Below are 22,505 nucleotides of genomic sequence, written 5' to 3'. Positions count from 1 at the left end.
TGAAGGAAAACCTGCAGCCACATGGCCCTTTCAGGAATACTTTGGACATGCCTGGTCTAGATACTCCACCAGCCTGAGGAAGGATCATTTTATTTCTTCTCAAATCAGCACAAAACAGTTTTCAGCTGTGCTAACATAATGCTCAGGTGTTTTAATGATCAATGAGCCTTTCAACGCTATAAACATGGATTAACACAATGTGCCAGTGGAGTGATGGTTGCTGACAATATGTAATAGATATTTCATAAGAAAATCAGCTGTTTCCATCTTAAATAGTCGTTTACCACAATAACAATGTCCAGACTGTATGTCTGTGATTTTAATTTTAAAAATTGTGCTTTTCTTTAAAAAATAAGGACATTTCTAAGCGACCCCAAACTTTTCAGCGGTAGTGTACTTCAACTCCACTGCATCTGTGGCACATATTGCACATTTTACCTCACTTCATCCACTTCATGAACAGCTTTACATATTTTTCAGATTAGTTTTTCATTCTCTCCCTGGCCAGTGAAAACTATGTTTGTCTAAAGTTGGTGATTTTGAATTTGAATATTTGTGATGAACTGAGGGATTTAAATTTTCCTTTTGTGTGTTGAGAAAATCCTTTTTTTTTCTTCTTTTTTTTTAAAAAGCTAAATTAACTCTAAAAACCATCTTGGGTCAGCTAAATAAATCATCAAAACTTAAAAACAGGATTGTGTTAAGTTGACTTTTTAGAGATATGTGGTTCTTGTAGGACAGAGACATTAAAAACATGATCTTATAGAATATGATGCATTACTGTAGATAAAATGATCTCAAACTTAGAACATGTACAGCAGTGAAATGCAACATACACATTAATCCAGCAGTAATATTATTAAAAAACATGTATTAAGGAAAAGCACTGACAGAACATTTTACTGCAAAATGAATACTTTAAGTTATGTTATAAATGCAGGCCTTGTAGTGGAGTATTTTCAGTGTTATTAATTTAATTGCATCATATCCAGTAGGGATTTTGCATTATACCGATATTTACAATAACTGACATTTAAGAAATTAAATATTGATATCAGATATACACACACGAGAAACCAGAGGCTGTTCAGTCATTTTGGTTGTTCTTTTTGTACACTTTTATGATTAAAGCCTCTCTTTCCCACTCCCTACACTTTGCACAATAAACGGACTGATAGAATGATTTTTTCCTTCAGATTTTAAGGAGATATCACAATATCACTAGTGTGAATTCCTTTGGCTGTGATAACTGTAAAATTTGTGAACATTTCAAATCACGACAGCAATAATATGCAGTAAATCATATCTGAGAAGAATTGACCACAGAGGACGAGTTGTTCTTGTCTCAAAAATAGTTTATTAACAATGTTCATGTTCACTTCAGATCAAACATTCACTACATCACTTTCTGTTTACAAAGCATTATTACAATGAGCTTTTATATAAATCTGGATCCTTTATCATTTCAAATACTTCAGAGAAAGAAAGAAAAGTTACACAACACTGAGCAGAAGCTGTTCCCAAAGACGTGTGCGTGTCTTGTTTATATATGTATATGTGTGTGTGTGTGTGTGTGTGTGTGTGCTCACTGTAAAGACCCACAGTTTTTCTCATGCATGCATCAACATCATAAGGACAACTTTTGATATAGCGCAACGTTATCTGTTTACACATTAACAGCAGTTTTTTTGTACATGCTCTCAGTGATATGTTCAACACTAAACCCTCTGCTGCTCTCAGGGAATGCTTTCATCATTAGACCATCTCCGCCGACCGCTAATTCCTAAGAATTCCTCAGCGTTAAGCCTGTTGGGACCCGTGAATATGATGCCACAACTATCAAATGCATAACCCAAGACCCCACTGATAAATCTGAATCGTTTCAACTTGTTGGTGTGCTTATTGTTGTGCACAAAGTCCAGGATCCACCATAGAAAGATCTGAGGTAACATTAATATGGTGCTTGTGTATGTGTGATTGTAATCAATGTTCCCTCTCCTGAAAAAAACAACCATTAATGCCTCAGTTGAGCTGTGGAAAATGCAACTATAGCTTCCCCACTGGATACCCCAGCTAAAGCACACGTGCTCGGCCAGTAGAGGGTATTAAGTTGCATTTCAGATTTCATTACAATAAAACAGATGCTGATCCTGTCAGCTGGGTTTGACGCCTTTACTGGCATTGTAAGAAGGTTGCATGCAACATTAAAGATCTCACATCTCAACATCCACCCTCGTTCAAACAGCGACAGAAACATGCAGCCAAGGGACGTCTACAGTACATGAATGAGCAACAGAGTGACGGGATGCCATGAAGAGTCTGCGCCCGAGGCAGCCGCTGGGCCTTTCAACAATCCTATATACAGTCACGGAAAAAAATATGAGACCATTATTTTCTTTAATTTGTTATTTATTTTAATGCCTGATACAACTAAATGTACATTTGTTCGGACAATTATAATAACAAAAATAGCTCATAAAAATTTAATTTAAGAGCTGATATCGAGCCATTTTCCATGCTTTACTTGATGATGATTGATCATCAAAAAAATCATGAAAAAAGGCTAGATATCAGCTTTTTGTTATTATATTTGTCCAAACAAATGTACCTTTAGTTGTGCCAGGCATTAAAATGCACAAGATATTGAAGAAAAAAAAGTCGGTCTAATAATTTTTTCCATGACTGTATGAAGCCGTCATATTTTCAGGTCAAGTTAACAGTCTGAGTATTCTGTGAGGACCAGTGGACGGTCTCTGATGTGTCCCCAAAAGCTGCAATTCACTGCAGACCCTTTGTGATGTTCTGCTCCTTTTCGCTTTTTTTCTACTTAGTAGATCAACACCAACATAGATCAAGGTTTAAAAAAAAGAGAGAGGAATGAACCCAGTTTCCATTTTTCTACAGTTGTATTAACTTTTCTTATCTTGGCAGTAACTCCAAAAACATCAAAGACAGATTCTGGCTGCAGACGGATATTTTTCCAATGAAGTTGAAGAAATCGGTAATAAAAGTTATGTAATTTTCCCCATGATTCATTCTTGACGCAAAATACATGACGTGAATTGGTGCAACCTAGCTTGTCTGTGCCAAGCTAATAAAGATGAGACTGCAGGTTAATATTTATCTTAAGGGAAGAAAAGGTTAGGAAGCGAATGACACATTTTGCTTAACTGAGCCTACGTTTGAAGCCATTTAGAGAACCGAGCTTTGTGAAACTCTTGACCTTTTGAGTCAGTCGGTTTCAGTTTTGCAATGAAGCAGCTGGTCTATCTGGTCGGGGAGAGAACAACCAAAAAGGCACACAACAACAGAGAAGGCACCAGGGGAAAAGCTCACACAGACACAGCTCCTCTCAAACATGTAAAGAATGTCATCCGGCTGGAAACATCCACACGTGAAGGGCTTCTAAACAAGACATGATTTCCACGGCCGGGCGAACCGGTCCAACACGCGGATTCCAACAGCAGGCGTGACCGGCTCACTTTAAACGTAGCAGAAGAAGAGCTGAACTCAATCACCCGCAATGAACAAACAAGGGAGGTTTCAGCAGGCTTTGGCCTTCATTTCTGTGTCGTCTCATCCTAACAGCCATTGTGCATAGTTGAGTCATACTGGCTTGTGCCTCGTGGCCGGTTGGTTCTCACCCTCGTCCAGCTCCACTGCACAGACTGGTGATAGTTACAAAGGATGCATGTCTATAATCAGGTCTTACTGTCATTTTTTCACGAGGCAGCTACTTTCTTCATCCACCATGTTGAGGGAACGCTATCAAAAGTGACACAAGCACTAACTTGTTGTGCAGCACTGAAAGCCTCAGTTATGGCTTTGCTCGGGTTTCATGATGACAACACCAACTACAGTACAATGGAGAGCCCCTCAGCTGAAATGATAGCTGACATACATGAGAAAATAAACGGTGGTGTACAAAAAAAGGAAATAAAAAGGCACTAGCTCTTATATGGTCAAAAGATCAGGACTACCAGGATGAACAGAAGTGATGCTAATAGGACAGTTTGGACTTTTACTCATGAAGACTTTATGCAAGCTAAGAAAGATGCGGCTCGCTCAAGCTTGTGAAGAACAATATTGCATACAAATTTGTGCATCTATCACTGCCTGGTTACATTACAAATATGAAGAAAAACATGTGTAAAGACAGATATTTTTTTGGGGAAAAAAATGCAAATCAGCAAGGAACTTTAAACATCAATTTCTAACCATGTTTTTTTTAATATAGACAAAGTCCGTTTCCTGTATTCGGTTTGTTTGCACTCTGCCTGCCTGTTATCGTGAAATGAGAAATACAGTACAAAGATGCCATTTGGTAAAAGGTCAGTCCTTTTCATGTGTTTCTTTTATTTTCCTGTTGGTCAGTTGGTTTCATGGTGCCCGGGCTGCTCACAGCAGCGTGCAGCCGCTTCTCTTCTTGCGCTTGCGTACCTGCAGCGCCGCCCTGGTGGCCATCTCGAACACTTCCCGCACGCCATCCTTGGTCTTGGCGGAGCATTCCAGGTAGCCGAAAGCGTTAATCCTGCCGGCCATGTCTCTGCCTTCCTCCCCCTTCACTGGCTCCTGCGTGGTTAGAGCAGATTGTTAGGCACAGTCTGAGGATTATTATGAGTCAATATTAAATACATAAATAAACCTGTGAAATTAATCCTGATAAAAAATAGGTTTTATTTTTAAATTGAGATATTTTCAAGGGACTACCATTTCACGATTACACATTTATTTACATCATGAGACTTTTCTATTGCCACATTATTCTTTTTTTATTCCCATTACTTTTATTCATATAAATGGGAGGTCGTTATCTTACAGATTTATTTGTATTTTTATTTCATATTTTACTTTTTATTTAATATTGACTTTAATGGCGTTCCACAGCAGGGAGGAGCGTTAGGAAAAGGGAGAGACATATCTTTATTTTCCTTTTTGCTGAAGGGAAGGTAATCTTCATTTTTTGGGAGTGACTGAAAATCATAAATCACTATCTTATAGCAGCTCCCACAAATGTATTCTAAATCTCAACAAAAAGCTGAAAACAGTAAAGTAGAATATCCAAAACGAACATAAATGAAAGACGAAATTACTGGAATATCCAGTAAAATCATTCCCAATTTTGGCACTTGCTCATTTTTCTGCTACTTCGTCGACTGTGTGTTTTGGTGCTAAAAAATACTATTTCATTAATATATAAAGGTTTAGATTAAAGTACACAGTAATACAATGGTAATGCTAAAGAGCCTGGCTTTTCAAAATGTGACATGGTATTAGAGCTGCATAGTAAGTAAGTAGACAGAATATGAATCTGCAACTATTTTGATAATTCATTAATCGTTTTCAGCTGCTTTTCTACACTTAATAGTTATAAACACTGCATAATTAATCTGGAAAAAAAATGGCTTATTAATCAATTAGGAAAATAGTTGCCAGTAGCAGCCCTAAACATGTTCAGTCCACTGACCCACCCTGATATCTTTTGACCAGAGCTGAATTTGATGCGTCTGTGTTTTCACACCTTCTTGAAATGATGAGAAATGCATTAAACAGGTAAAACGACTTCACTAACCCTCCCAGCACACACGTGTGGAGCCAACAATGTCTGTGACATGTTAACTCCAAAAATGCTTGAACTGATGACTTACGCCTGGATTCCACTGGATGCGTAACGGCTGCAGATCCGTCGTCGGAGCCGTTACGCACCCATTATAATCAATGTGTGAGATTCCACCGACTGCAGATCAGCTGCGTAATGAGTCCGACAACGCAGGGCCATCCGACAGCCCTCGCAACACTTGCGCAGAGCTTCTATTTTTGTCGGACGACGGAGCACTACGCATAAATTCAGCACAGAGCAGATCGTTCGGGACAGGAAGTCTTGCACAGACACAAAATAAAACACCGGTATATTTTCAAAATAAAATACCTCGGGTTCGCTAACGAGGTCGGCCGGCTCGTTAACAAGCCGGCCGACCTCGTTAGAGCTCGTTAAGACGGAGTCGCTGGATTTGTCTCCAGTCATTAACGAGGAGATGTTGATTATCTTCCAGTTATATCAATTGATTAGGCGTGAATTCGCGAGATCTCGTGCTTCCTCGGGACTGCTGTCCGCAACAGCTCCGACACTGACGGATCCGGTGGGTGTTGACGGACTGCGGAGATACGCAGCCGTTGCAGACAGACCCCTGTCGGAGTCGTTACGCATCCATTGGAATCCAGGCGTTAGTGCTACTCTTTGTCAAACGGCTCCTGATTTCTACAGAAAGGGAAAAGCTGATGGTGGAGTTTAACAGAGCTGGAGCGCTTTGTGGACATGTTGCCATTATCAGCTGGACCTGGAGACAGACACAGAATGGGCCGTAGTAGCACGCTGCAGCACAGAAAACCAATATGCTGCTGTCATTATAGTGAAACTGAAAGGCCACTAACAGCCTTTTCAAAGCGCCGTCACCGTTTGTTCTGAGAGGGAAGTTAACTCTCAGTGACAGACAAGTAGGAAGGTAGAAAAGGAAACGGAGATAGCATTCAATTAACATCCTGTCTTTCTTCTGACTCCTGAGAAATTTGTTTAACTTCTTCTCTGATTGGTATTTTTTCACTTTATTTAATTAACATTCTGCTTTTTTATAAATTATACATAAATATACGATATGTATGTACATGTGACCACAGCTTTACCAGCACCTTAGGCAACATGCCACCAAAAGCAGCCTATTGTGCTTTTTAAAATCAATATTTCAAAAAAAAATTAATATTTCACCCTAAAATGACCATTTGTAGATCAGTTGTTCACCCTGTGTTACCATTAATTCTTAAAGAAAATTGACTTTTTCTATCATGCCTTTACAGAGAAAGAAGAATCCAAAAATGGAGAAAATGCTTAATAAATTGCAGTAAATGGAAGCCACATTTAATAACAGAAAATCTATATCAAAACATATGCTTGAGACAGTCTTGTGGAAAACAATAGTAAGATTTTGGTGAAAATACATGTCTGGGGAGCATACCATTGGACAACTGAGACTTGAATTACATTTCATGAGTTGTGTGAGAGTTTGTGAACAGATGTTTTGATTAGGCAACTGGACAATATGAAAATTTCATGTAGCAATTATCCTGGTAATTGTCATTTACAATGTTGAATCAATGTACATAGATTAAATGAAAAAAAAAATGTATTTTCTGCAAAATAAAACAAATTCTTCTTGATTTATTAATCATCCCAGACCACAGTCCAGACCACAGTCCTGATATAGTTTAAACCCCCATTTACTTTAATTAATCAAGAGTTTTCTCCATTTTGGGATTCTTTGTTCAACATAGAGGCATGTGAGACAAACATTTTCTTCAAGCATTGATATATAAATGGTCACTTTGCGCATGAAGTATTCTTTAAATGCACGGAACTCCAGGTGAAGCAGTACAAGTAATAAATATGAACAGAAATATAAATCTTAGTCGATTCACACTGATGCGATATTGTCAACTAATTTACTAGTTTGGACATTTGTCTAAAACTTAAATAAAACAGAATGTGATCTTTGCTAATCCTTTGTGACATATAATTAATTAAAAACTACAAAGACAGCATATTTAATGTTCAAATTGATACACTTTTGCATTTTGTACACAATCTCACAACTTTTTGGGGAATTAGTTTTACAAATCTGTCGATTAAACAACCCGAGTTTCTCCACAAAGAATCACATCGTGCTCATAAGTCTCTCAAGTCATTTGGCATTAAAAAAATATTTTAAAAAGACGGATCAACTAAAGAAATCTTGAGACCAAGCCCACCAATTAGTCAAATATTTGACTTGGAGGTAGCAGCCGTGAGTAATTCAGATAAAACTTGACAACTTGTTCCTTATGACATGTCTCCACCCTGCACACACCCTCAGGCCTTTAGTGCCACAGTTCTTTGACCTTCAGATTACCTGCTTCATCTTGGCCAGCTCTCTCCGTGTGTGGTCATCGTTCCTCAGGTCCTTCTTGTTCCCCACCAGGATGATGGGAACATTGGGACAGAAGTGCTTCACCTCAGGCGTCCACTTCTCAGGAATATTTTCTGTCCCGGGAGAAAGACAAGAAGTGAGCAGAAACTCAGAAGAGAAAGCAGGAGGAGGAGGAGGAGGAGGAGGAGGAGGGGGACTATAAAAAGGGACAGGCAGTGCAGAGTCACGGCGCAGAACACTTCTCATGATGGATTGCTCTGCAGACTGCTCGAGGCAAAGATGTTTTTAGCTGCACTAATCCTACTTCCCATCAAGTCCATTAAGGCATTTAACAAACAGCTCGCTTAGCTGATATGAGCTGCCTTGATTCTGTGAAGATAAACACGATAAATTTCACTTTTATACAGCATTTTTATACAGCATTTCAGTCAGCTTTCTGTGCTGCTGCTGTGTTGATCTAATTTAGACGGACTTGTTCAAATGTACAATGTTTTAAAATAGGCTGCATTGTGTCAGCAGATCCTTACCTAAACTGTCTGGGCTGTCGATGGAGAAGCACATGAGGATGACATCTGTGTCGGGGTAGGAGAGAGGCCTCAACCTGTCGTAGTCCTCTTGGCCTGCAGTATCCCACAGCGCCAACTCCACCTGGAAGAAATAATTAAAAAAAACACTATAAGACACATATAGTACACAAAAGGTGTTCTCATCATGGTGTCAGAAACACAACGATTCTCCTGTTACTCTTCAGTATCGCCGTGATTCATTCATGTTGTTGTTTTTTAAGTGAAGCTCTTTAAAGAGCGTAATATATAGCAATTTTGCATTAAAATGGCTCAAAACAAGTATTTAACATACTATTTTATATATTTTAATTGGTGTTCTTACATGAATACAAAAACTTTGTATTTGTTTTAATTCAGAGAAATTTGGTACACGTGTCAATAGTGTAGTTGCCTGGCAAACACTGTCATAAATTGACTTTTTTAATTATATACTTTAACTAGATAAGAGGATTCTAGGTTATCAGAGAAACAACATGAGTAAACGGCCCCAGACCCTCTATAAGTGTGCCAAACCGCATTGGAAAAACACTGATTTTTAAGGTGAAACTTCCTTATTCAGTATTTTTGCCAATTTAAATCCCTGGGACTGTTGTTTTTTTGAGAGGAAGAGACCTCTGCTGATAATTCGGCTCCTGTTTAAAACCTCCAGAACATCTCAATCTAAATTTATCACAGAAACAAACTGAGCAAACGTCACCAGCAGCTCAGTTTCAGATCCTCTGCCAGCATGCCGAACATCGTCCGAGAAACGCAGATTTTTAAGGTTTTTTTGGAGAGAAAGACAACTTGGCTGCTGGTTAAACCTCCTTAACAATAAACACTAAAGGATCCAGAAGAAACTGACACATTACTCAAGTCTTTTGTTACTGTTCTGAGACACAAATAGCAGCGGGGAAAACTAAATATTGCACATTTAAGGGTTGAACATTAAAATTATCCATCTACCCAGAGTGATGATGCTCACTGTTCTGGATGAACACACAAACAAAACAAATATTTAACCAGTGATGACATCATTAGTGATGAAGTTCCTTTCTTCGTCCTCAGAGAGCCGTGATTATTGAGCATGACATATGAACCTTGAGGCATGCGGTGCGACTGGGTATTTTCCCCAAAGGCCAATGCTTTAAATACCAAAAAGTCAATAATGTTAAGATTGTCTTCTCTCCTCTTGTCACGCATCCGTCACACATACCTCGCATCCTTGTCGTAATGTGTGATTTGTATGTTTTAACCCAGCTGCATTCCTTGGTTAGACATTTGCAGCCCTGACCTAATGAGCTTCATAAGTCTGTTAACATGCTCAGCGTTGTGGAAATGAACTCAGGGACTGGCCTCATCCCATCACACCACTGATTAATTCAATTAGAAAGTGGGAGATTAGCGAGCATCAAACCAGATACCTTCTGTCCCTGTACGGGCATTAACAGCCGCTCTTCACCAGACTTGCCTCTTTCGCTGACTCACTGTGTTCAGGGGGAGAAAAAAACCCCAAAACTTTCGCAAAGTTTTTAATAGTGGAACATCACTGAATGACAATAGATTCTGGTGTGCCCACAGAGAGTGCAAGCATCAGTCAACGGTCCCAAAATAGAGGTTTGCAGAGGCAGAGGGTGGGAGGTGGCTGCACACTGTTGAGACTGTATGAGCAACCGGAGCGGATTTGTTCCCAGCGGAGTTGTTGTAGGCTGCAGACTTTGGGGAAGAAAAGAAAGAGGGGAAAAAAAACAGCTATTTTTAGAGACTGCCCAATCCACTGAAGGTGAGAGAAAGAAAATGTTTTAATCCTCCAGGGGGAAGAACTCTGAGAACACAAACATAATCCAGCTGGTTGTGTAACGGCCTAACTGCAAAATAAGTTGCAGTGGGGAATAATTAAAGAGGCATATCTTTAGTAAAATTATCCCCCTGGAGACCAAAGTCCATCATGGATCCCTAACGAGGTTAACCCCTCCTCCTCTAAGGACCAGGACAGGAAATGAGAGACGTTTATCGGGCGGGAGGGTCCTCGCGGGCGGAGGGGGATTTGCCAGGAGACATCCCTGTTCCCTGTCTGAACAGGAAGCTGGGAAGTAGAGTCATTTCCTGTTTTGCCAAGTGGTGATCCTGCAGTGGTGGTCGGCTCAAGAGAACAAAACCCTTTGACATAACAAGCCATCTGCGGCTCAGACTCGACCGCCGCTGACCAGCTCCCCGCGACACAGATTCAAGATGTCATACACGCAGAACCTTATCCTCTATTTTTCATACCTATGCACTATATTGTACCATTTTCTTGAGTGTCTGTGTGTTGAAATATAGTGGTTAGACTCTACGCCTGTCAGTGATGACACAAAAATGTAATAATCCAGTTGATTTTTTAAATTTCCTTTGTTTGTTGGAATTTTAAAATCTGTCAAACAGTTTGGCTAAAAAGTGAGTTAATCTATTTATGCTACATCTCGTCTTTGGGAACATGGGTCTACTGTTCTTTGGGTGTCAAATGTACAGACCTGTTTTCCATCAACCTCGATATCAGCGATGTAGTTCTCAAACACTGTCGGGACGTAGACTTCAGGAAACTGGTCTTTACTGAAAACAATGAGGAGACAAGTTTTCCCGCAGGCTCCATCCCCGACAATCACCAGCTTCTTCCGAATGGCTGCCATCTCTGTTGGGAAACAAAAGGAGGGTTTTATCAATTTTTTTTACAAGGATTTCTCACAAACATAAAAAGTGGAAAAAGGAGGCTGTTGCGTGTCAAAATTATCAGCAGCACTACAAAAGGCAAAATAAACTTTTTTTTGCCGTCATGGGAGATTTCACTTGTCATGCAGAAATGAGCCAACACAACAACACAGTCACATTTTGTCATCCCATCTGTGTTCCACGCTACGGATATTTAAATTATTTGTAAAGATCACAGGAACACGAGATAAATCAAGAACAGTGCTGTACAAAACTTTTCCTGCTCGTGCTGTGTGGCTCCAAAGCGACCACTCTGACACGCGTGACTGACAGCACTGCACCACATTTACACCGGAGGGAGAGCTCTGTGATCTGCACGCTGCCACAGACAACTGCAGTCACAGACCTTGAATCCCTGATGACAAATCTAGACTACAAAGCTACGTGAAGAACAGAAGAAAAGGAGGAGGATAGTTGTGTGACGGGGAAGAAAAAAAGGAGAGGTGGTGGTGGGGGGGGGGGGGTTTGTTGAGACAAGCTGGGACATGAAGGAATGTGCTATCAGGCTCCTGCTCCGCCCTGTTTGTTTCCCTCTGCGACGTGTGTGGAAAAGAAAAGCGTCCAGGAAATCAGAGCAGCTGCTAAAGCACTTGGTGGTGTCCTAAAGCAGACAAAACACTCTCCAGATGCTTCTTCAGGAACACTCTGTAGACAGCAAGATATCCTAATTCGCTCAAAATTGCTCTGCATTAAAGGAACAAGAGCTAAACCTGCAGCACACATGTTGTTCACGTGTTCCAGGTGTAATTTCTTACACAGGGGTTACAGATTTGTGAGCTGGTGTATTAACTAAGAAGAAAAAAGTCTAAGTACTAATAACACATTGTGAAATGACTCCACTACAAGTAAAAGTCCTGCATTCGATACTTACTGAATTAAAAGTACAAAAATATCAGCATCAAAATGTACTTGAAGTATCAAACTTAAAAGTACTCGTTGTGCAGAATGGACCCACTCAGATTGTTATTAGAGGTGGGGAAAGAAATCGTAGTCATAGTATCATGATATTTTGCGTGGCATTTTTATATCAATCATGGCCGCCAAGTATTGATATTTAGCGTTCCGACGGCCCACTGTTTGCTATTCTGCAGACCATAGCCGGCTCACTTCTTTAGGAATTTTGGTATCACATGAAACTAGAAGATCTAAGGAATCTATAGGCACCAAATATGGATATTCAGGACATTGTTTTGGGAAAATGTCGAAATAACGCTGCAAAGCTATTCTTTGATGTTTCATGGTAATTTTCAAAGCCGTCATGTGACCTCTGACATCATGCTATCTCAATGAAAATAGTTTCCGTCAAGTCTCCTCTTTACATACATGGCTGCCTCCCGATTCAGAACTGAGAATTTTCTCATATTTTCTCTTATTTGACAAAACAATTCTTGATTGAATTATAATATATCGGGCCTCTGCTGATTTCCACCAGTAACTGTTTATTTATATATATATATATATATATATATATATATATATATATATATATATATATATATATATATATATACACTCCATATATATTATTATGTAGTGAAGTAAAAAGTACAACATTTGCCCCTAAAATGTAGTAAAGTAGAAGTATAAAGTTACATATGTGGAAATACTCAAGTAAAGTACAAGTACCTCAAAATTGGATTGATGGAACTACAGTACTTGAGTAAATGTACTTAGTCCCATTCCACCACTGTTTACCACCAAAACAAAACAAACAAAGATGAATGCATGATGTAACATTTTTACAGCCATGCTTCAGGCCTGCAAGAATGACGCTTTGCTGGCTTCCTGTGCACAAAATTTAATCCACCAAAAAACAAAAACAATAGTTCTGCAATAACCCCGGATGAGAGGACTGGTTTAGCTGGTGCAGGCTGCGTGGGGATGAGTTAGCAGTGCAGCTGATGGATGAGCTGGAGCCCTGCTGCCTTGGCAGCTGTGCATATAGTCATTTGGCTCCTCACCTCATCCACTTTCTGCCAGACAGTCTTGACAGCAATCCTCTTCACGAGGGCACCCACTTATCAGGGGAAATTAATCTTTCAGTGCTGCTGGCGAAAAACTTTTGAGTCGGCCCCAAACGCCCACTTTGCCCGGATGCATGGCAACAACAAAACTGTCAGTAAGTAAACCATAAAGAATCATCACGAACAGAAGTTAATACTCAAACTATTGTTGTTTCATAACCATCGGTGGATTAGTGTCGCCCAATTTCATCTAGACGACATGCTAAAAAATATTTCTTCCTACAAAGCTGAGGGATTTGTGCAAAATAAATATCTCGGTCTTCTGACATTTTAAAGCGAATACCTGTCAACATTTGAAAGTCTTAAATCATTAAATCGAGTTAGCACTTACAAGGGAAATAAAAAAAAGGACACCATATGGATTTTACTGAGTAATAGTCTGACATTTTAGCAAATATGCAAATGGGCTTTTTTTGCAGATAGTTAAATATTTGATGCCACTCATATCTTTGCAGTAAATATGAAGCTACTGCCAGCAGCCAGTAAGACTGGAAACAGGTAGAAACAGCTGGCAAATAAGTGAAAAAGTGAAAAAAACCTTTTCAAATAGCACAATGGGAGGTCTTCAAATGTCTTGTTCTGTCCCACCATCAAATCATACATGATGAAGGGAACCAGAAAATAAATGTAGGTATTTTTTCCAGATCAACAAATCAATGAATCGACTAACTGCTGCAGCTCTACGTTACATTTTGAAGTTAATGATCACACTATGATGAACACAAATACAAAAGGTTCTTTGTTTTTTAAACTTAACTCAAGACTTCTGTGTAACTGGATAAGAGAAAAACCTGAAAACTGTTGGATACGAATAATCCTTGGACACATTAGCAGGGAAATATGTACCAACTGATCTATGAAATGTCTTACTAGTGTCAAATTAACAAAAAATGTACACAAGTGTCCAAATAATGCTCCAAAAAAAGCTCATAAATATGCATATACATGCATATACACAGTGTTTTAAACACATTTAAATGGTTTTAGTTGCAAAGTTAGCAAAGAAACAGAGCAAAGAGCAAAAAGGGGAAAAACAAGGATAGAAGAGAAGAAGCTGTTACCCGGCCATGTTTCCATGGATGTTAGAGTTGGCAAAACCAGAAGCCATACTGGAAATTTTGGGCGTGTTTGCTCTTTTGACAGTTTTATTAACATCTTGGGTTTATTTCTTCTTTTGGGAAATCTTGTCATGGTTTGTTCACATTTTCTTCCTCCCTCTGGTGCAATGTGTTTAGTTTCAGCTGCACGGGTTTTTGCCAAAATGTGCCACAGACTCAAATTAGAATGTTAGGCTGCAACAGCAAATAGTGAGCTCCTGTTGTTTCTGCGTGCTAAATATGCATTGAGATATATATAAGAAGCAAATTCCTTGAATAAACTGTAACTAAAAAGGAAGAAAAATAATTTTTCACTTCATCTGCATTTCAAATCTTCTATTATAATGAGGTGGTATTCAACAAAAAAATGAATATTTAATGAGAACTGCTTCGACTGGAGTGACCAACTGCCAGTGGTGGAATGTAACTAAGTACATTTACTCAAGTGCTGTACTTGAGTACAATTTTGAGGTACTTGTACTTTACTTGAGTATTTCCACATATGTGACTTCATACTTCTACTCCACTACATTTTGAGGTTAATATTGTACTTTTCACTCCACTACATTTAGCTGCTAGCTTTAGTTTCTTTTCAGGTCAAGATTGTACCTGAACATAATCAATCTAAAGTGATTACACTTTTTTTTTTAAATTAAACCTCATGAAAATATATATCAAGTAGTTAGAATGACCCCTCTCATTACAAATCAAAACACTGCTTACATAAATCTGAGTGGGTCCATTCTGCAAAACAAGTACTTTTACTTTTGATACTTTAAGTACATTCTGATGCTGATATATTTGTACTTTTACTTAAGTAAGTTTTGAATGGAGGACTTTAGTCATTTTCACAGTGTTGAATTAGTACTTAAGTAATGGATCTAAATACTTCTTCCACCACTGCCAACTGCACTGTATCTTTAGATTTCCAGAAAATAACATGTGGACTATAGATGGCCTGAACAACATGATACGTTCAAAAACCAAACAAGTGGGAGACAGCAGCAGCAGCGAGGCCTCAGAGGCTCACCCTGTGAAACAAAACAATCCACTTCCTGTTCTGTGCAGCCCGGGAGGAGCTTTTGGCTGCAGTTCTGTTTGGACAGGCCTCAGCAGAGCCGGGACACGGAGAGGGCTGCCAGAGGCAACGCAACAAATGCAAGCACGCAACAATGCTTACATGCACATGCAGAGCGTCTCTCTGCACTAAACTGATAGCTTGTCCTTTGTGCCAGTGATAGTGGGAGCCGAGGGAGGAACATCTTGACACAGTGGCAAAAGGAAATTATGCAGGAAAATATCTCAGGCTTTCTATGACTGATGCCCACAATTTAGGCGCTAATGAATACTAATGATGGCAACAACAGAGGAGGGAATCTGAATGCCAGGAGTGACAGATTTCCAGACTGAAGTCATCCAGATCGAGCCTGTTTATCACGTTAGTAAAGCCTGATCTCACACTGACGCAACCTCGCCACGTGAATTGGCACCTCTTATCTGCAACCGGTATCAGCTGGCTGACCTTTGACCCCCCACTAACGAATGAAAGCAAAAGGTGTCACAGAGAGATTAAGCGTCCTCGCGAAAGCTGTGACAAAAGCAGGAATGGTTCGACATGACTCTGCAGGCTCGACATATCTCATCACTCAGTTCAGGGTGCAGACATTTTCATTTAGCCGTCACTTTGACTCTACACAACACAACTGAGATTTATCCAGCGGTGCAAAGAGGTGCGCTGGAACATATTCATAAAGTCTTCAATCACTCCGAGGTTGACCGAGGAGCGACTACAGCTGTGAGACAGCAGGAACATGGTGTTACTGGCAGGCTGACACATCAAAGAGGCAGACTGTAAGCAACAGTCAAATAATACTGAGCTGGCTGAACTTCACTTAACCGCTCTTCTAGCCAAGGTTGTGCTTATTGTCGTATAAGTCTTCATTTTATGTCTTATACCTGCACTAACGTAATAACATAAGCTGAAGAACACATGTGTAACTTGATAAATTGATAACAGGTGTTTATAATAGTGATCTAAAAGCATTTTTCTCCAAGTTTCCTAGCAGTGGTTCCAATTTTAAAAGGACTCAACAGTGAGGAACTATTTGGATTGATCATATATTTTCATGCAAAAATGGCAGCAAAGCTGTTTTCAAACTCTCAGATATCAAGATTTCCTGCTTCTTTTTTGTTTTCCATCATATTCTACTGAATATCTTTGAGTTTTGGACTGACAAAACAAGACAATTAAAGACATTGCCTTGGACTTTGAACAACTTGGATGGATCTTTTGACCTAAGTACTAATAAATTAAATGAGAAAACAGTCAGCAGTTTAATGGGTGATAAAAATAATTGTTAGTTGCAGCCATAATAAGAAAGAAACGTGTTTTTCTCCATCAAAACCCCAAGAGTAGTATTTTGGGTTACTATTGTGTACTTTTTCAATTGTGGGTTATACAAACGAAGACAATTTTCACTAATTTGGGTTGTTTTATTGAGTAAACAATTAATCAAAAACAAATTAATTCATGAAGAAAATAATAGCTGCAGACAAAAAGTTAATAAATAAATAAAAAAATGGGAGCCGTCGCCATGAGTTCATTGTGCCTCGAACCAATAAAGCAGACAAAGTGTGAAGTAAAAGCACACAAACCTGATCCAAACACAACAAGAGGATCCAATAAAATACATATGGAAGCAAAGCACCATTACTTCCTACAACTATTTGAGCAATGGCCCGGGTTAATGAACACACCACCTCCCTTTCTCTAAGGAGTTTTCCTGAGGCTTATAGGGGCCAACAGGAGTTATGCAACAAGCTGAGCAGAGTTAGCACACTGAGAGCCTGACCAGCGAGGTAAAGAGCTGCCTCTCAATCCTCATATGACTATTAAATCAACAACAACGCTGAATGTAGACAAACACACAACCAATAAAAGGCCTGTTGTTCCTGAGGTCCCGCAAACAAGCAAACGTATTGCAGGAAATTAATCTGGGTGTGATTGTTTTGCTCGAAATTAATCTGGGTGTGATTGTTTTTGCTCGTCTAACAGGCTTCTCAGAGCTGAACCTCTTTTTTTTTTTTACTAGATAAACTGAGCCTGAAGTTATAGATCAGCTGATATCAACACTGAAAAGTTTAGAAAAATGTCCTGGGTGTTTGGTTTTGTTGTCAAGAAGTTCAGTCAAAGTCTGGTTGTAGATTAAGTGCTTCATCACTAACAGAGCAATAAAAAACAAGGCTGGAGACAGAATGTTTGTCAGATAAATATCACCCAGACATGATAAGTCTAGCCTAAATCTCTATGGAACAATGAAAATATACAAACTATAAACTACTTTAAAGCAATTTTATGTTACTTTTACACATTAAAATGACCCATTTTGGGGCCTTTTTGAGCTGTGTAATGACAAATGTTGCCAATAATGTTAAAATCCAGATTCATTTGTAATTTTAATCTAGTCCATGGCCCCATACCATCCACACCATTCATTCAATCCAATAATCAAAAATGGGCCTATAACACACATTTTGGATCTTTTAACTATATATTTTAACCAGATGAAGGATTTATTTTTAGTTATCAGAGAAACAAGCTGAGCAAGTATAAGCAGCAGCTCGGCTCCACACCATCCCGCGTCTGCAGAACATCATTGGAGAAACACTGTATTTTAACATCAAACTGCTTCATTCAGTGTTTTTTCCAGTTTTAATTACCTGGTTCATTTGTTTTATGGAGAAGGAGACCTCTGCGGATAATTCTGCTCTCAGTAAAAACCTGCTGAGCGATAAACACTGAAGGATCCTAACAGGGAGAGGCTGACTACAGGTGCTAAAGGCCGCAGTTGGACCATAATGAAACTCTGCCTTTTGTTATTGTTTTGATTAAAAGACCCCTCACAGCAAAAAAAATATATTCTTTTAAGTACTGAAGGGACCTGATTTGTACAGGAATGCCCTGAACAAAAAAATTATTGTTTATACAATTATCTTTCTCAAGAGACAAAAGCTAACAAGCTTTTGGTTGCATTGGAAGAAACTTTCAGATCTGAAGGAAAACAGAAGTTTGTGAGAGAAATGGGCCAAAGTTCATAAACTAGCAGAGCTTGTGGCTGAGACGCAGCAGACAGCCGGCTGTCTGCACCACCTTTAAGCAGACGCACAAACATCTTATCTGAGTGAATCTGACAGCAGCTAAACACACATCAGATAACACGCAGGATCCGACGTTGGGTGACTTCTTTAAACTAATCTTATAAAGTGAGCTTTAGGCTCTTTCATTTCCAACATTTATGGACACAATGTAGAGATTCCTGAGCAAAGCTGCAGACTCAAGTGCATAAAATTGAAATGTGAGTGCTTAGCTCTGTTACACAACAGCAGGAGGATATGCAGAGGATCAGGTCAGCCTCTTACATTCTTTGGGCGTATGTTACAAACACAGCAGCTCCTTGAGTCATGACTTTACTGGTACACCCATGGAAATGACCAAACGTCCCAAAAGTCTGCCAGCCCATGAAATAAAACCAGGTGTGACATCGCCCTTAAGGCCTCTTGAGGAAAATAACCTAATCGTCCATTCCAGGAAGAAAATCTGACTCTAAACTGGTAAAAAATGTAATAAACACAATTTTCTGTTTAGTTTGAGATCTTGGGATATACAATAATTTTTATTTTCTGACTTGAAGAGAGTTAGATCAAAACAACTCTCATATGTGGCAAGTGTAAGTTAGCTTAGCTTAGCATAAAGAAGTCCCAGCTGGTTTCCTGACGATAAAAACAAGACTCCAGTCAAAGAATTAGTCGAGCTAACACCTCAATGAATGTATTAGAAGAACAGGAAACTGGACTCAAAGATGGTGCATATTCAACTGAACAAAAAACTGATTTTCTTATTATACTTCCGTGTGTCTGGCCCACTGCACATGTCAATTAGAGTTTATCTCGCTGGCCCAGCCCAAACGCTCCCAGCCTGTCCACAGTCTAAGTTAAATATCTCCTCTCTAGACTCTGGGGAAAGTTTAACAAACAAAAATCATTTTACAGATAAAACATTTCTAATACAAACAGTTGAAACTGACAGAGGCCGGGTGATAATTTGTGATAATTTATCGTCTTTCAATGGAATCCTACACAGTTACGTTATCTAAATTGATATAACGCACACAATTTGATGCATGTACATATATTAATTTGTTTTCTTCTCTAGTATTTCACTTAAAACTGTTATGTTCATTTGTAATCAAGTTCTCAAATAAATGAGAAAGTATTTAATTGGCACAGGAGTATGCAAAAATAGGCTTTACCGTGTGGTTATTCAGACTATTTATTAACTAAAATGCACAGAAAACATGCTTTATTATGATATATATTGTTATCAAGATATAAAACTACCTATGTTGGGATCAACGATTTTGATCACATTGCCCAGTAACTGACCTTATTTTACAGATGTCTTTTATTATGGTGGTCTAAGTGGACAATATTTTATGGCCACTGGTACAAAATACATCCATTATAACCTGCCATAATGGTTATGTAGATTCTGATACATTTGAGGTTTATCCTGTGTTTTATTTTTTATTTTTTATTATTTACTTATTCTGTTATTTTATTTGGATTATCAGTTACTTCTTCTGTTTTACTTTTTTAGGAGCCCTTACCATGTACAATATTACCATTTATGCCACCAGATATTGGTTCCTTTGTCGTAAAAACAAAACAAATCACTAAAATGTACTTAATAAAAAAAAATTGTTTTAAAACTTGCCATTTTTACACTTCAGGTTTGAATAGAATGGACAAAAATAACATGTTAATTCGTGAATTTTGTGGTTAAATTTGAATTGTCGCTTGCCAGGCTGGTTAGTTAAACTAAGCTAAACTACAATAAGCTTCATGTATACTGTACAGACATGAGGGTGGCATCTCACGACAAGAAAGCAAATTTCCCAAAATGTTCCGACTATTCCTTTAAATTCACTTGAGCTGGTCTCATCAATGTATTGCCATTTTCAAATTAATGATCCGCAGCTTTGTCCCCTTTATGGCCTCTGACAGGCAGCACTTTATAAATACACTAAAGGAAGACACTGCTGCTCTTAAAGCCTATTGAGAGGAAGTAGGGCAAGACAGGAGAGACGAGTCAGCTGGTGGCAGTCGGAGCGTGATGACCAAACTCAAAGACAGAGGCAGAGGATACACCGACACCTCATGACTCACTTCTGTTCAATATCTCAGGTCAGAAGCAGAGAAACAAGATGTCCTCAGCCTGGACACATCGGATCCTCCAGGGACAGACACAAGGGCTGACACTAACGATTGTTTTCACTATGGATTCATTTTTTGGCCTTTAATGTCAGGAAATGGTTGAAAATCAGAGAAGACTCAAATCAAAAGCGAATTTCACATTAAAAAAAGCTGGAATTAGATGATTTATGGCAAAAGACTCAAACAATTAATCAATTAAAAGTGATGCAAATGTTCTGCTGGTCAACTATACAAGCGACTGATTTGTTGTCTGATTTGTTTACAACAAACCAGGCAGTTTTGGGACTTCACCTTGTGCTCTGTAAAATCATCATGTCATTTTTTTCAATATTTTATAAACAAACAAACAAAAAAATCAATAGATTATTTGGTCAAAATTGTTAGATACAGAACATGCTAAAAAGATATGTTTGAAATTAAAATGTTCCTTTTATTTTATTTAAAAAAATCATTTGGACAATAAAATGCAAAGAAAATAGTGAGAAAAATGTATTTTGCCATCCAGGTATTGAATTTATAATAAAATAAAAAACAGATAAACGCGGCAAATATTCACATTTTAAAAGCTGTAACCAGAAAATATTTCTCACTTTTGCTTTATTAATTATTTAATCCATTGAGTTCATTATTCTAGCACTTTAGTTGCACTATTACTGTTACTGCCACATGCAGGTTGATTTTCCAATAAATTTGAACATATTCAAGACAATGACGACAATACATGACCATTTTATGTGGATTTTAAGTGGTATTTTCCTATTTTAATCCCATTGTATGAGATAATTAAGCCAACTTGGGCGTTTCAGCCTAGATAACTGCAAATATGCCTCTCCACATGTTTTGTTGTGTTTGCAAATCATTGTTGGCAGTTCAAACAACGCCCTGTAAGAGATGGGAGAGTTAATAATGAGGAAATTAAGAGTTCCCAGGAATAGAAGTGGCTCATTAGGAGATTTGCCATGCGGAGTTGGTTATTGAGGTCGCAGCAGTTGGACAGATTGTAACACAGCAGCAGGAGCTGATCTGCTGCTTTGACTTTGAAACTACCAACAATGAAGCTATCAACAGTTGTACAGAAACACGCCCTGACAGCCACACTCACACTGGATATGTACTTTCATTACATTCAGCGATCAAACTACAACCGGAGCAGGAAAAAGGCGATTGTTTGCTTGAGGACAAGCCACCACCTTGTTCTCTCACCCAAGTGAGTGAGCCGTAATTAGCCCGTCGACTTGTGTCAAATAAGAAACCTTTAGTCAAACTACAGCTTCCGTCTTATAATTACCTGTCAGCAGCCAGATGAGAGGTTTTTATAAATATTAATCCCCGCTTTTCCTCTTGATCGTGACACACACACACACATATACACATACACACACTCACTTCTTGCTGCAGTATTCGCTAATTTTACAGAGAGGGTGCTGAGAAACGGGGCAGCGAGCAAGATCCTCCCACCGACACCAGCGACAAGCTAGGCTAGGCTAGCCAACGGCTGCTTCCGCCCGGGAGCTTCAAAATAAAAGGGGAAGATACCATAGACTGTATAAAACATAGAGATAAAGGAGATACACATAGAATACAGACATCAGCCTTCTTCAATAATAATAATAATAATAATAATAATAATAATAATAATTATTATTATTATTATATACTTTCCTAAACATTTCAGCATTGCTATGAGGCATGTAAAATTAGACAATTAATTAATGAAATACATGAATAAATTATTGTCATTATTATTTTTATTATTATTATTATTATTATTATTATTATTATTATTATTATTAGTAGTAGTAGTAGTAGTAGTAACAACAACAACAACAAAAAACAATAATAAACTTTATTGATACAGCA

At 38.6% G+C, this 22,505-nt stretch overlaps 1 protein-coding gene across 1 annotated transcript; it reads right to left on the bottom strand.

The window, feature by feature from the left end:
• Positions 1–1,334: 1,334 nt before the first annotated feature.
• rhoca (ras homolog family member Ca) lies at positions 1,335–22,093 on the bottom strand. The gene is made up of 5 exons (XM_059328904.1): positions 21,934–22,093; positions 11,017–11,174; positions 8,486–8,606; positions 7,941–8,071; positions 1,335–4,572 (listed from the first exon to the last, which is right to left on the bottom strand). Exons 2-5 carry the CDS (start codon positions 11,170–11,172, stop codon positions 4,399–4,401), a joined length of 582 nt encoding a protein of 193 aa, XP_059184887.1. The 5' UTR covers positions 11,173–11,174; positions 21,934–22,093; the 3' UTR covers positions 1,335–4,398.
• Positions 22,094–22,505: the final 412 nt, after the last annotated feature.

Source organism: Centropristis striata, chromosome 3 (genome assembly GCF_030273125.1).
Source record: "Centropristis striata isolate RG_2023a ecotype Rhode Island chromosome 3, C.striata_1.0, whole genome shotgun sequence".
Lineage (NCBI taxonomy): Eukaryota > Metazoa > Chordata > Actinopteri > Perciformes > Serranidae > Centropristis > Centropristis striata.
Note: the sequence above shows the minus strand (reverse complement) of the source record. Positions and strands in the feature narration are given on the sequence as shown.

Coding starts and splice junctions, on each gene's coding strand:
- rhoca (XM_059328904.1), bottom strand. CDS start 11,172: ATGGCAGCCATTCGGAAGAAGCTGGTGATTGTCGGGGATGGAGCCTGC. Junction 8,607..11,016: donor TCGAGGTTGATGGAAAACAG/GTCTGTACATTT, acceptor TATTTCTTCCAG/GTGGAGTTGGCGCTGTGGGA. Junction 4,573..7,940: donor AGCTGGCCAAGATGAAGCAG/GTAATCTGAAGG, acceptor CTAACCACGCAG/GAGCCAGTGAAGGGGGAGGA.